Raw genomic sequence first — 14,820 nt, forward strand, 5'->3', positions numbered from 1 at the left:
TCCCAAGTGAGTGGAGGGAGCAGAGGGTGGGGGGCGGAGGGGACAAGTTCTGGATGTGAGCCAGGGAGGAGTTTTCAGGGACTGAGGCTGAGAAAGCGAGCTAATAGGGCAGGCCTGTGAAGTCTGAGTTGGGTGAGGAATGTGGGGGGAGATGGTAGTCCCACAGGGACACAGAACCAGGGCATAGGGTCATCTGAACGCCGAAGGGCCAAAGAGAAGGACAGTTCATGTGATAAAACCTGGGGAACTTCCCCGAGGAATTGGAGAGGAAGTTGGTAAGATCCCCGATCCTCTCCTAGGGCTGCTGACGAAGCTCATAGTATGGTAGGAGAGTCAGGAACATTGAACTTCTAACACCATTAACTACTGGAGAGATACCACTTTTTTCTTTTAAGGAATGAATTTATATTGCATGCCTACTAGGTGCAGGCCTCGTGGCCGGCAATGGAGGTACAAAAATAGGGGGAAAAAAAACAACCAACCAAGTTTTTACCCTCATGATGCTGATCAGTAAATGAGGGAGAGAGGGAAGGGAAATGTTCTGTGTTCAAAGGCTTCGCGTCGGTTTGAGTTGTGACCAGAGCGAAGGGACCAGATTCCATCCTTCCCCTTGCTGCTTCATTCCTCTGGTTGCAATTTTGTAGCCTGGCACAGACCCTTTGTGGGGTGACCGGGGTGCCTGGGGATGATCTGAATGGTCATTTATGGAGGGTGCCGGGGAGAGAAGGGATGGGTGCTGTAGGAGGTGCCACAGGATAAGGGGTACATAGTGTTCACTGCCGAGAAAAGGGCAAAAAAAAAAAAATGTTTCTCATTTAAATGAGGTACAACGGTCAAATTCCCCTTCTAGGGTAGGCTGTTCTGTGTGCAAAGTCTTTATTCTGGGTCTTTATTCTGATACCGATGAAGACATCTAGTCAGTCATGGCCTGAGCCAAGAATTCACAGGAGTCCCCCATGACAGAGGAAGAAAGTGGCTTTGGCAATGGTAAGAATCTTTCAGCAAGGAGTGATGAAAACCATCTGTGTTTGGGTTTTCTCTCACTCAGAAGATAGTTGATATTGCAGCAGAAGACAGAACTGCCTAAGAAGCATGGTGGGGTCACCAGAGAGAGCTGGGGCCTGGGGTCGTCGGGTGCAATCTTTGGTCAGGACCCAGGGAATCACAGCTGGCTATAACCTTCACAGTGTAGCCTGAAGTTGCCCATGACCAGCTTGAGTAACTTAGGAAGTTCCAGGCTGGCTGTTATGGTTAGGACAGAGGGCTCAGGAATCAAGGTGTCTCAGGTCAGAATCCTGACCCTCCATCGGACAGCGATGGGACCTCAGGCCAGTGACTCATCCTCCATCTTTTCGTGTCTTCATTTGTAAAATGGGGAAAGTTTACCTTTTGAAATGGCTGTTAAGAATCAGGTTGCATATGAAGGACTTGGCACCGAGCCTGGGGCCTAGTAAATGTCCAATACATGTTATATATCATCATCTTTACCATTCTTTTATGATCACGCAAGGACTTTTCATTACTCTTAGCTTCAGCACATGGAAATCAGATTAGAACATGAAGGAGCCCATCCCTGAGCAATCTCTCTGAACCCTGCGGCTCTGTTCGTATCAGAAGGAACTGACTTTCACATCCAGCTGGAGGCAAGTGACTCTAAGGTTGGGGGGATACAAAGGGACCACTGGAGAAGTTGCCTAGCTTCCTAGCATCAGGCCACTTGCTTGGGGGAACCCAAGAGAGCAAAAATTAAACTGCACGCAAAGCAGATAACATGTATCTGTCACCCACCTGAGCTGTGAGAAGTCCATCGAAGGTCAGTGAGCAAAAACCAACGGCGGCACCTGTTCCTTTGATGGTGGAGCCCCACGTGGGTTCTTTGTCAAAAGAAATTCATTTCCTGATTTCATAATGGAGCAATGTGGATGCTCTCCATTATGAGCAGTTAAGAGCAGTGCCAAATGCAGAGGAGTCTTCCCATGTTAGAAGGCATAGCCAAGTCACCCAGGCATGAAGAACGCTTGTTGACCACAAACCGGGTTTTGGCAGGTGAACTGATGTTTGATGACTTGGTTAAGGAGTTAGACACTGAGTGGTACCATCCAAGGAGTTTCTGGGAGTCTCCAGATCACTGGGGGAGGCAATTGTGGGAGGGTCTTGACAGTGGAGGAGGTATCATTTAGGAGTGCTCTTTCAAGATTCAGCTCTGCAGGCCATCAAAAAAAAAAAAAAAAAATGAAATCTTGCCATTTGCAACGACGTGGAAGGAACTAGAGGGTATTATGCTAAGCGAAATAAGTCAATCAGAGAAAGCGAAGTAAGTCAATCAGAGAAAGCCCTCTCCTCTACTTAGAGGAGTGGGCATTTGAATACATATGATCTCACTGATATGAGGAATTTGAGAAACAAGACAGAGGATCATAGGGGAAGGGAGGGGAAAATGAAACAAGACGAAACCAGAGAGGGAGACAAACCATAAGAGACTCTTAATCTCAGGAAACAAACTGAGGGTTGCTGGAGTGGAGGGGGGTGGGAGGGATGGGGTGGCTGGGTGATGGACATTGGGGAGGGTATGTGCTAGGGGGAACGCTGTGAATTGTGTAAGACTGATGAATCACAGCCTATACCCCTGAAACAAATAATACATTATACGTTAATAAAAAAAATTAGAGAAAAAAAAGATTCAGCTCTGCAGAAGCTTGGGGGTGGTGATGATGTATCCCAAGAAGTTCATAAGAAAAAGGTCAGACTTGTATGGTTATGATATTTTTAGGGCTCCCAGAGGCAGGTCAAAGTAGATTGGAGAAGGGTGTGAGTTGGCTCATGCTTCAGGAAAACATTTTCATATCAGGAAGCAGGATATGACAGTGATTTAGACCAGGGGCTTTAGGCAGACCTAGGTTTGATTCCAGCCTTGCCTTGCACCAGATATGTGAGTTTGGGCAAGTTAGTTCAACTCTATAAAGCCTCGGCTTCCTCATCTGTAATAATAGTACAGATTAAAAGAGTACCTTTAGCATCGGATTGTTATGAGAATTAAATGAGATTAAATGTTGTAAGCACTCAATAAATGTTAGCTGCCATTATTATTATTTGCTAAATGATCGCTATCTAGCGACCAGCCTAGAGCAGAACTTCTCAGACTTTAATAGGTCCGGAGCCTTGCTACTCAATGGGTGGACTGACATCAACCAGAGTCTTGTGACAAATGCAAAATCTCTGGCCTCAGCCAGAACTACTCAAGCACAATCTGCATTTTAACAAGATCCCCAGCTGATTTACATGCATTTTATAGTTCTAGAAGCTCTAGTCTGGAAGAGGTGAGAAGATGTTCATGAAATCCATGGAACAGGTGAGGCTTGACAGAGACTAAAGCATGGAATATCAGGAGTGAATCTGGAAGGCAGGTATTTATCTCTTCCATTCCTTAATGGCACTCATTTCTAGCTCTTACCTTCCAAACTCCCCACTGTAGCCCTCCAACACAAATTTACAAATCAGAGCTAGATTTGTATGTCACTTCCAGGTTTGAGATGGGATCTATAGACTGGAAATCTCCCAGAGAGGAGATTTGCATGTGTGTTGAGCATGTCAAGGGTCCTATAATTGTTTCGTAGTCTCTTCTTAGAGGAGTGGGCATTTGAACTTGGCAATGGAGGATAGTTGGGATTTCATTAAGCAGAGCTAGGAGGAAAGGGCATTTCTGAGAGGGGGAAAGACATGAGCAGAGGCAAGAGGCAGGGAAATTCAGGGCAGTTCCCTGAACTCCTAAGTGATTGAACTTGATTAGAATAGGGAGTGATGAGAACTAGAACAGTTGTAAGGGAGTGGGGACAAAAATGAGAACAGTTCTAAGTAAGACGGGAAAGATGTGAAATCCAAGTCATGGAGGATCTTAATACCCATTCAGGATTTTGGACTTGATTCCAAAGGCAGCAGGCAGCCACTGAATGTGTTTATTGTACGTACATGTCTGTGCATTCTCCTTGCCCCAAAAGTCTAGCTCCTGAGATAGAGTGACCCATTGGAGGTGGCCCCAGGGTCTTCGGTGCTGGAGTTCTTGTCCTTCAGAACGAGCTGAAGGTGGAGCTTGAGACCCTGAAAACGTTTAGTGAAATCACAATCGGTTCAATACTTCTACAAATGGCCCAACATTGCTGACTTGGTCGCTTTACAGACAGTGCTAACTTCCGGGTCATTCCAGGTCTACATCCTGTTCACCCACATGTGCGTCACTTAGGTAGCATGCACCACCATGTCTGTGCCCCTTGGAATTAGGTCTGTTGACACAGGTTCACTATATTCATCTGGACTGAAATTGGATCTCTAAAGACTCCATTTGGGGAGGTGACCTCTGAATGTTGCTTAATCTGTGGGAGAGATGACCCCCATTAGAGACGAGCACATCCTTGGGCTCCTTCTCATTAGGTGGGGTGGGCACCAAGGACTGGCCCATGTACTACTGATCTATGGCATAATCTCTCATAACCTATTTCAGATCATGTTTGTTTTGCCTATCAACATAAAGAGCAGGCAGGATAGCACTGAGCCTTCACAAATTCCAAAACAGCTCATAGCTGCCATTTTCTCTCTGCCTCTGTGATCTTTCAGAGAAAATAAATCCGTAGGTCCTAGTCCAACTTCACCAAGCCCTGCTGGTTGCTCCCTAGTATCTCATATCCTATCTTTGGATTCATCCCAGCATCTTTTTTGATAATGATGTTAATAATCTATAATGACCAGAAGTCATCTTGTCTTCCTTTTAGAAAGATGAGCAGGCCATTTCCTTCTTTTAATTCTTAGTGAATCAAGTTGCCCACCCTACCCTGCCCATGACTGCCACTCCCAGGATACCAGGATGTATGTATGGGAGACATAAACCAGCCTCTGCTCCGCTCCCTTAAGCTGGATGCAACATACTGAGTGTGTGCCTATGTCCATTGTTCTGGGGATAACCTTGGTAGTTTGCATCAGATTCTTAAAGAAGGCTTTCACCAAAATCACATTAAGAGCCACTATAAAGAACACACAGCCTCTGTTACTTCAGCCCAAGCTTTATTTTTATTTTTTAATTTATTTATTTGAGAGAGAGAGAGAGGGAGTGAGAGAGAATGAGCAGGGGCAGGGGCAGAGGGAGAAGGAGAGAGAGAATCTCAAGCTGACTCTCTGCTGAGCTTGGAGCCTGAGGCCGGGCTTGATCTCACAACCCTGAGATCAGGACCTGAGCCAAAATCAAGAGTTGGACGCTTAACTAAGGCACCCAGGCACCCCCGGCCCAAGCTTTAGTATAATCCTAACTTACCTCTGGAAATGGAGATGGTCAGAATGAATGCATCCTGACATTTGCCGTAAATGACTCTAAGATTCAGTTGCACAAATCTCGGGCTACTTCAGTGTATAAGCCCAGAAGTGTGATTCCAGGGCCCAAAACATACCCTGTTTCTGTTTCATTCTCTTGTTTCAAGTTGTAGTGCCCAGAATATTTCTTCCTGAGTATCACTCAGGTTAGCCTCTTTTTCTTCTCCAGAAACCATATTCCTTTTCTTTAGCAATTCCTTGCACATAACATATTCCTTTTTTCTGTAGCCCTTCTTCATTTGCTCCCTGATTTCAATTCGGAATGACTTTCTGCATTTCGAACTGACACTGGGCCCATGGTGGACGACCACCTGTCCTGAGACATTTCTTTCGTTCTTTGGTTTTTATTTGCACATCATGGTGGTCGGCCTCGTGTAGTGGTTCTACACCCTCAGTGTACTTTGGAATCAGTGGAAGAGCTTTGGAAACCATAAAAGCTCGGGCTCCATCCCCGAGGATTTTAATTCAATTGGTTCAAGATGGGGCCTGGGTGCTGATATTTTATTTATTTTTAATTTTTATTTTTTATTTTAGAGAGATAGAGAAGGTGCGAGTGGGGAGGGGGGCGCAGAGGGCAAAGGGAGAGAGAGAAAGAATCTCCAGCAGGCTCCACGCTCAGTGCAGAGCCCAATGTGGGGCTCGATCTTGCAACCCTGAGATCGTGACCTGATCTGAAACCAAGAGTCCGTGGCTCAACCCACTGAGCCTCCCAGGCACCCCTGGGTTCCTGACATTTTAAAACCAAGTTTGCCAGGCGATTCTAAGGTGCAGCCTGGGTTGAGAGCCACTGAGCGAACCCAGCGGAAATTGGTAAAGGGTGTCAGGGTGCTGTGGGATCTGGCTGAAGTTTTGGCCTCCCCACAGAGTAACCATGTCTCTTCTCTCCCCAGATGGTGCTTCTGGCCAGGTGCGAGGGGCACTGCAGCCAGGTGTCACGCTCGGAGCCCTTGGTGTCCTTCAGCACTGTCCTCAAGCAGCCCTTCCGCTCCTCCTGTCACTGTTGCCGGCCCCAGACCTCCAAGCTGAAGGCACTGCGGCTGCGCTGTTCGGGGGGCATGCGGCTCACCGCCACCTACCGGTACATCCTCTCTTGTCACTGTGAGGAGTGCAGCTCCTGAGGCCTCCCGCTGAGTGGCTTCTGGATGGGACAACCTCCCCCCCCCCCCCCCCCCCCCCCCCCCCCCGCACTGAGGCAGTTCAACCAGCCAGGGAAGGACTGGCAAGAAAAGAGTTAAGGCGGGGGGGAGAAAAGAAAAAAGATGCAGCAATTCCCACAGGATTGTGCATATTCTAGTAATAAAGACTCTCCATGCTTGTTGACAGAGAGAGATGCTCCGGGAACTGGTCTTCCACCCCTGTCTCCTTTCCCTGGTACAATTTCTTTTGGTTCCTTTTCAGATTCAGGCATTTGCCCCCTTGGCGCTGAATGCTGTTCAAGTTTCCAACAATTTCAGCCTTATAGGAGAAAGTGCCCCCCCCCCCCCCCGCCCCCCGTGCCCAAGTGGGTCAGGTTGTCACTGTTTGGTGCAGATTAGGGAAGCCTTCGCTTTGGAAAGCAGGAAGAAAGCCCAACTCTTTCTGCGACACCGTCTGGGTTGGTTCGGTTTGATTTGGATCTTGCCCTTCGATCTAAGGTTGCCATCACTGCTAAAGGTGACCAGTGGTGAATTCCAGGCACCAAGCAGGTTGGAGATGTGTAGCCAGGCTCACTCACAGCCAGCTAACTGACATTAAAATAACTAACAAATGGATTCTCTTACGTGATGCTGGAACTCCTGATAGCGGTCATTATTATTCAGAAATGACTTTTGGGAAGTAAAGGTGGCATACGGAATTTGTCACCTGAAGGCTCTTGCAGATAAATTATGGTAAAATTTTGTAAGGGAGCAGACTTTTAAAGACCTGCACAAATACGGATCCTGCACTGACTTTGAAAAAGGCATATATGTACTAGTGGCATGGAGAACGCACTATACTCATGCATGCAAATTAGACAACAAAGTATGAATCTATTTGTGGGTGTGCTATAGCTTTAGCCATGTCGCGGGCATCATTCTCTACCATCCACTTGTCCATGTGAAGCTTGCTGCCAAAATGGTGGCCTGGCTCATCTTCTGAACATTTGGCTCAACTCTCTTTTGGTCTCTGAGACTCAAAATTTGAGTTATTCCCATGTTGTGAAATAAAAAGACAGTATCTTCAAAATTGTGACTGTGAGTATTGCTTTTTCCTACTAAATATTCTACTATAATGCATCCCTTATGGTGCATGTGGGGGAGGGGTCCAGAAAAAGAGGGAGGTGGGGTTCTAGAATGCATGGGGAGGACATTTTTCGAAATCAATAGACGAGGGCGATAGGGGCTTAGGAAATTTGGTTTTTAGTTTCAGAAATTAGCTTATTGAATGAGCATAAAATCTGATGCATTCTGGCTTCCTTAGGCACTAAGGAATGAAAGAGAGGTCATCTCTTTCTTAACCTCTTCACTTTTCTCAGAAAAGAGTAAGTATCCACAAATGAAGGACCAGGAGGACAAAGAATTCGCCAACCATGGTTTCTGTGCCATTGATAGTCTAGTGTTCCAGGTCCAGTGATACTCCTGAGCATTACGAGAATAGTCATGGTGCTGGCGTAATGCTATGCCCACTCTAGGCACCACAACGCTACCCTAGGTTGGCGACTCAGTTTCCACGGCAACCTTGACACCGTGCTGTCTTGGCTCACCAGAGATGACAGTGCACCCCGCTGTTCATATAGTCAACCTGTGAATTACTTTTGCTGTAAAGATGATGGTTTTGTACACTCTCTAGCATATAGATTTCACACTTTTTTTTTTTTTTTTGGAAGCCAGCGGGGTTAAATTTGTATTTGTGACTTTGGGACAGAATAAAAGTAATGCTATTAAACCTTGCCCTTGATCTTCACCTTCGTGGTGATGGAGCCAGCCAGTTCACTAATTAGAGGTCTCCCCATTTTGAAGGCAAATGTGAAATGGTAATTTGAATCATTACATCAAGAGAAATTTTGTCATAAAAAAGAATTAAATTTAATACCTAAAGTTAAATGGTTATAATCCTTGACTGATAAAGCAAGTAGTTAACTGCTGGCCACATTTATAGCTATTCTTTCATGTCACTAATCAAAGATTGAAAATAATACTGCTAGCCTTAAAATATCTCTTCCTGGTTTTGAAAATTCAATTTGCTTTGAGAGTCATATGCCCCAAACTCCGGTCTTTATTTCCTTACTACCCATTTGGGACTGGAGGGGGCACTTAATGTGACTCATATTTTCCAAATTCCCTGGAAGCCATAGAAAATATTCCCGTCGAATCCCATTGCACAGTCTATTGTCAAAGCTTTCCCCATAGAAATGAGCAGAATATGCTAGGAAGACTAGCAAATCATGGAACAGTGGCATTGGGAGAGTCATTAAAAAGCGTCCATCCTCTTCTCTCCCTAAACAGATGAGCAAATGGAGACCTGCCGAAACCCAGGTTTGCCCGAAGGCACACACTTAGTCTTGGATTTGGAACCAGAACCCAGGCTTTCTGCTTCACAGCCATGAGCACTTCCCTTCCCCCACCCGTGAAGATTCTCAGTCTTTTAAGGCTCTTGGATGCTGAATACGGTGAATGGGCTGGAAAAGAGTGAGAGAGATAGAATAAAGTTTAATGGGGCATATCAAGGCTGAGAAAGAGGAAGAAGAATTACATTTTCCCCAAAGACCTCAAAATAGCCTGGGAATGGAGAGAATTTAGACATTATTGGATATTGAGTTACTATGGAATTTCTATTATGTCTTTTAAAAATTTAACATATTTAGTCTTATTTTAATGTCTACCCCTAAGGATTGAGAGAGAACCAAATGAAAACATTGATCTGTTGAAAGCACTACTCCCGGAATGCCTGAGGAATGTTCACCCATCTTCCCCATTTGCTACGCATGAGTAAAGGGAGATCAGAATATGTTATAATCTTAGTAGCTTACATCTTCAAAATCTGTATGATAATCCATGATGGTGGAGGGCAAGCCTCTTGTAAACTGATTTTACCCTCATCATTTATAAGTATTTAATAATAGTCAGTTAACACTGTACTGGAAAATAGAGGGGATTACGGACTGAATTGATTTTCTTGAGTTTTTCAGACCAGTCTCTTAAGTCTTATTCATGTAAGCTTCTCAACTTTCCCCAGAAGCTTAGAATGAAGGACCAATCAGCCCTCCTTGGTCTCAAGGAAATAATGGTTAATTTTCTTCTAAACCCAAGTGCTTGCTAATCCACCCAACACAATTATTTTGTATTTGGTGGAGTGGGCTGCATACACGTTATGACTGGGGAACCGTTTGGGTACATTCATTTCTTCCTTGTGACATCGGAGGAATTAAGGTCCAGACGTGCTTTCAGCCATCTCTTCAGGTCCTGCTGACACATACACACTTGAGCAAGACAGCTGCCCAGTATGGAACACCAAATGCATGGGAGCCAGGCCGTTGTGAAGGCTTCTATCAGAAAAGCAAACCATATCCTGCTGATGCTGCCCCCTTGGTGAACCCAGGGCATGGCCACATCATGGTGGATAGACATGTCACTCCCTTCAGGAACCAGAATATTGGAGAGGCATGGATCTGGGAAGAGAGGTTTTGCGCATGGCTGTATCATTACACACTGGGAAGAGCGTTTGCTTCATAATGCCTGTTTCAATGCACAAACAGGTACCCAGCAACTACTTGCTGAAGGACAGTACTTCTTGAGAGAACGACATCACATGCCAACAAATCAATGTTTTCCTTTAAGTTGTCACTGTATTAATGACGTGTTTGGGTATGTTCTACCGTAAATCTGTAAGAGCATTGGACTTTTCTTTAATTCAATTATGAATGGAACTTCCAATTTCTCATTGAGTAAAGTCATTCTGTGCCCTCAAATATTAATACCATCTTCTCACGTGGTAGAGAGAACCTTTTAAATTTGGTGACTGCAGGGAATATGGACATGCACCAAGGAAGGATTTGTTGCTCCAGCCGTCGACCCCTTCAGGAATTGCCTGAGCTACACAGTCACCTTGCCCAAGAGCGTGTTCTTCCAGGGGTGGCTCAGATCCAGTAACTGATGGGGGTGTGGGGGGCAGTCTAAGAGCCTGGTTATCCTGGCCCAATGGAAGACAACGCTAGCAGGCCATCCTGGCTCCAGAGCTGGCCACTGGGTTGACTGAGGCATGCCAGCTCTATGTGTGTTTGCACCCAGGCTTGCTCCCCCACCCTCTGCTTCCACAGGTGCTGATCCCTAATCAATACCTGCACCGAAAACTCCACCTCAGCGTCTTAACTCTTGGGAGCCCAGCCCACAGCAGCAATTTATACATCTTTTAGTGGCCTGTAAAAGGAGACAAGTGCATTTAAGCCATCTAGTCTCATGACATGCCTGGCCCGTAATACGTGGGGTTCAAATCAATGTTCGTGCTTCCTCTGAAAGCATCATTTAAACATATATGCCAGGACCTATTATGCATCAGCTAGCATGCGAAATGCTGGAGAAACTGAGGTAAAAAAAAAAAAAGCCATAGCCTTGCTTTTAATATGTACCCAGGCCAGAGAGACCGAGAGGTAACTATAATAAGTGATAACCCACCAAGCAGATGATCTTACATTCTTGGCTTTAAGCAGTTATTTTATTTATTTATTTATTTATTTAATATTTTACTTATTTATTTGACATAGCGAGAGAGCGCATGAACAGGGGGAGGGGCAGAGGGAGAAGCAGACTCCCCATTGAGCAGGGAGCCAAACGTGGGGCTCCATCCCAGGACCCTGGGATCGTGACCGGAGCTGAAGGCAGATGGTCTACAGACTGAGCTATCCAGGTACCCGTGGCCATTTTAAAAGTAAGGAGAAATGTGACTTGAGATATAAATTAGCATTTTACAACATTTGCACAGAGAGTCTGTCATTTGGTTTTCAGAATATCCTTATGAAGTAAGTTAATTATTACAAAAATCTTACAGATAAGGAACTGGAAGTTGACTTTTGACCTTAAAGTTTGTGCTTTCTTCGCCATTTCCAAACACACTCTTTTTCCTTTTTCTAAAACATGTGGACAGAAGGAAAGGAGCTCCAAACCACTTTGTGTCAGAACGTGTCAGTTCTCGTTAGCAAACTATGATTCCAGGACGAACACAGAGCACCCAGGACTTTGATCCAGTAGCATTTCAGAGAATATACTATTCTAATACAAACATCTGGAGAAAATAAACACGTTCCAAATTAAATTATGTAAGGCCAAACTGTGCCTATGACTTTAAAATCCTATCACATTTGGCTGTAATCTTTTGAATAGTTTCAATGTTCCAGTGTCAGACGTACGTACATGTTAACTCAAATGTTCTATTTTAAAATTGTTGAGAGTTGGACAGGGCTCCCTAAGAGCAGTTTGACTCGTGTCATCACCACCATCGTCGTCGTCGTCAACCTTGAATAACAGCGTATAATGAAGCAGAGATCGTGATTAGCACTTTCTCGGCTTTATCTCATTTAATCCTCCCAACTGACCTTGAGGTTAATATTACCCTTACTTTACAGATAGTAGGAATAGTGCTATGGTTTTAATCACTCGGACTTTTTTTTTTTTTTTTGGCATTCTAGAGTTCTTCATTATCTTCCAAATCACCACCAAAACTAATATTGCCATCACCATTGCAAAGTGTATATCAAGTATCTGGACATGCATATGTGCCATGGAAATAAATTTAAAGAGGTAAGTTCTCTCCTTGTAAGAGCTGACATTCTAAACCCTGCTTATGGTTTTAAATAACTAAATTCTTCACAATGCGTTCTCTTCTATTTTGGTCTACACCAGCAGTGTGGTGTTTTTCCACAATCCTAACATCCAATTATTTCCTTTTTCGCATCGGGACAATCTCGTTCCCTTTCCCTTATTTGATTCCACAGCTCCATTTGCGATTCATGACTTTTTAGGTACCTGTTGTGGGAAGAGGCCATGAGAAACCACAGGGCTAACATCAACACCGGTGTGAAAAGGAACAGAAAGGCATGTTGTTCAGCTCTCATTTTATAGAGGTTTTTTGATTCTGTGTCTTCTGACTTCTCAACCCGTGCTCATGCCATTGGCCAATGCTATATTTTCCTGATTCTTCTTGCACGAGTTTCTCATGAACAACACAAAAAGCATTCTTCACTGTTGTCATTGAAACTAACAGCCCAAGATTTTGTTTGACCAAGTGCCCACTTTCACCGACTAATTCATAGTGCTCGGCACACGTACTGTTGTATGTCAAGAGCATGAACTCTGGGGCCAGACTGCCTGAGTTCACATCCCTGATCTGCTGCTTATGAGCCGTGTGACTTTCAGGCATGTCGTGTGGCCTTTTTGTGCCTTGGATACTTCCTCTGTAAGTATGTCTAAACTTCATGATACCATTATGGGGAGTAAATGAGTTAATGGGTGATGTGGAGAAACCTAGAACCATCCTTGACACCAAGTAGCACAAGGATCGGCTACCAATCCCACTATGCATTCATAGTGTCAGCAAGTTGTAACTTCTCAACTACAGCTTTGCTTAAGCTGAACATCATTCTTGCCCCTGTTTCTCCCCAGCAAAAATTATGCATTCTTAAGCTTTCTTGTTATATGGCTCTACAATAAAAAGGTTTTATTTTTTTTTAAGGTTCTGGTACTACATTGATAGAAATAAATCAGAGCCCGTTGTTATTTTATCACTTCTTTTCTGCCTTAAGATTGCATTCATCTTACTGGCAGAAGACACCTATTAGATCATTTTGTTTGCCCTCCTATATGCCTGGAAACGGCCAAAGCAATGAAACGTGCAAGTTTCTCAATACCTTTTCTGGGAAATTAATTTATTCTGAAATAAGTGTATAGACTTCTTATCCTCCAATTATCCAATTATTCTTAGAAACACTGTCCTCTCTTCCTTCTTCCCTCCACTCCCCACCCCCCTTAACAATTCCTCTTACGGGTTTGAGTTAACAAACCCAGTCTGAAGCATGTCCTGAGTGCTGGCTTGCTAAAAGAACTTTCTGAAGACACATTTTTTTATTAAATTTACATTTGGGAACACCAGAGAGTCAGGCTCTACCTGTTACACCCCAAGGAAGGGGGATTATAGTAAATTGTACAAAATCAGACATTGAAATCATCTATTCCTTACATTCATTTCTACTTTTCCAGAACAGCACAACTATTGATTAGTGCAGCTTAGTACATCTAAATCATTTATCTCTTACATGCATTCCTATTTTTCCAAAACAGCAGTCTTTCACCTTGAGCCAGACACCTTTGTAGCAAGTCTTGGGTTTGTACAAAGGGTAGAACATCAAATTAAAATCAGAAAATTACAGGGGCTCCTGGGTGGCTCAGTGGGTTAAGTGACTGCCTTTGGCTCAGGTCATGATCTCAGGGTCCTGGGATCAAGCCCTGCATTGGGCTCCCTGCTCAGCGGGGAGTATGCTTCTTCCTCTGTCCCTCCCCACCTCCACTCGTGCTCTCTCTCTCAAATAAATAAAATCTTTAAAATAAAATCAAATTAGAAAATTACAGTTCTATATTACCTAAGTCCATGCTGCCTAACAGAAATGTAATGTGAGCTACACAAATCACTTAAATTTCATAGTAGCTGCCTAAAAAATATATATATATGTATATATATATAAAAGTAAAATCAATTTTGACAACATATTTTACTTAATCCAATATATCCTGAATATTATCATTTCATCATATAAACAATAGGAAAATTGATTAATGAGATAATTTACATTCTTTTTTGACATATCAAGTCTTTGAAATCAGGTGTTTCTTTTACACTCACAGTGCCTAAAAATGCAAACTGTATATTATTTTTGAGTTTTCATGGATGTACTGAAATCCCTGAGAAAAATGGCGGATATGGTGTGCAAGTCTAAGAACAAAAGCAGAGAGGATCAGCCTGCCAATTATGAATGAGCCAGCTTGAAGCCTGGCAGCAAATAGCTGCTTGGACATTTCAGAGACTTTATTATCAATGTGGCTTTGCCCAACATACCCTAGGAGTCAAGAAACCTGAATGCAGGGGCGCCTGGGTGGCTCAGTCATTAAGCGTCTGCCTTCGGCTCAGGTGATGATCCCGGGGTCCTGGGATGGAGCCCTGCATCGGGCTCCCCACTCGGCGGGAAGCCTGCTTCTCCCTCTCCCACTCCCCCTGCTTGTGTTCCCTCTCTCGCTGTGTCTCTCTGTGTCGAATAAATAATAATAATAAAAAGAAACCTGAATGCACTCTTGGTTCTACCATTAAGCAGCTGTGTGATCCAGAGTGAATCACTTATGCTTTGCACTCTCAGTTTTCTAGACCAGATTCCAAAAATCTTTTCCCATATTACGAATACTCTAGCTATACATGCACGCACACACACATCCCTGCTCTAACACTTACCTATTCTCAAGGTAAAGG

General features: G+C 44.1%; 1 protein-coding gene across 3 annotated transcripts in view; it reads left to right on the plus strand.

Annotated features, from left to right (window-relative positions):
* Window positions 1-12,752, plus strand: part of LOC113930803 (norrin cystine knot growth factor NDP) — a 30,802-nt gene extending 18,050 nt beyond the window's left edge. Inside the window, exons 3-6 of one of the 3 annotated variants that reach the window (XM_027608322.2) lie at window positions 6,246-7,568; window positions 8,820-10,898; window positions 11,996-12,107; window positions 12,329-12,752. In XM_027608322.2, the coding sequence (XP_027464123.1) occupies window positions 6,246-6,473 (228 nt within the window). In that variant the 3' untranslated portion in view covers window positions 6,474-7,568; window positions 8,820-10,898; window positions 11,996-12,107; window positions 12,329-12,752. The remainder of the gene's footprint in view (window positions 1-6,245; window positions 7,569-8,819; window positions 10,899-11,995; window positions 12,108-12,328) is intronic. The other 2 variants (XM_027608323.2, XM_027608324.2) reach the window with 2 other exon arrangements.
* Window positions 12,753-14,820: the final 2,068 nt, after the last annotated feature.

Source organism: Zalophus californianus, chromosome X (assembly GCF_009762305.2).
Source record: "Zalophus californianus isolate mZalCal1 chromosome X, mZalCal1.pri.v2, whole genome shotgun sequence".
In the NCBI taxonomy this organism is placed as follows: domain Eukaryota; kingdom Metazoa; phylum Chordata; class Mammalia; order Carnivora; family Otariidae; genus Zalophus; species Zalophus californianus.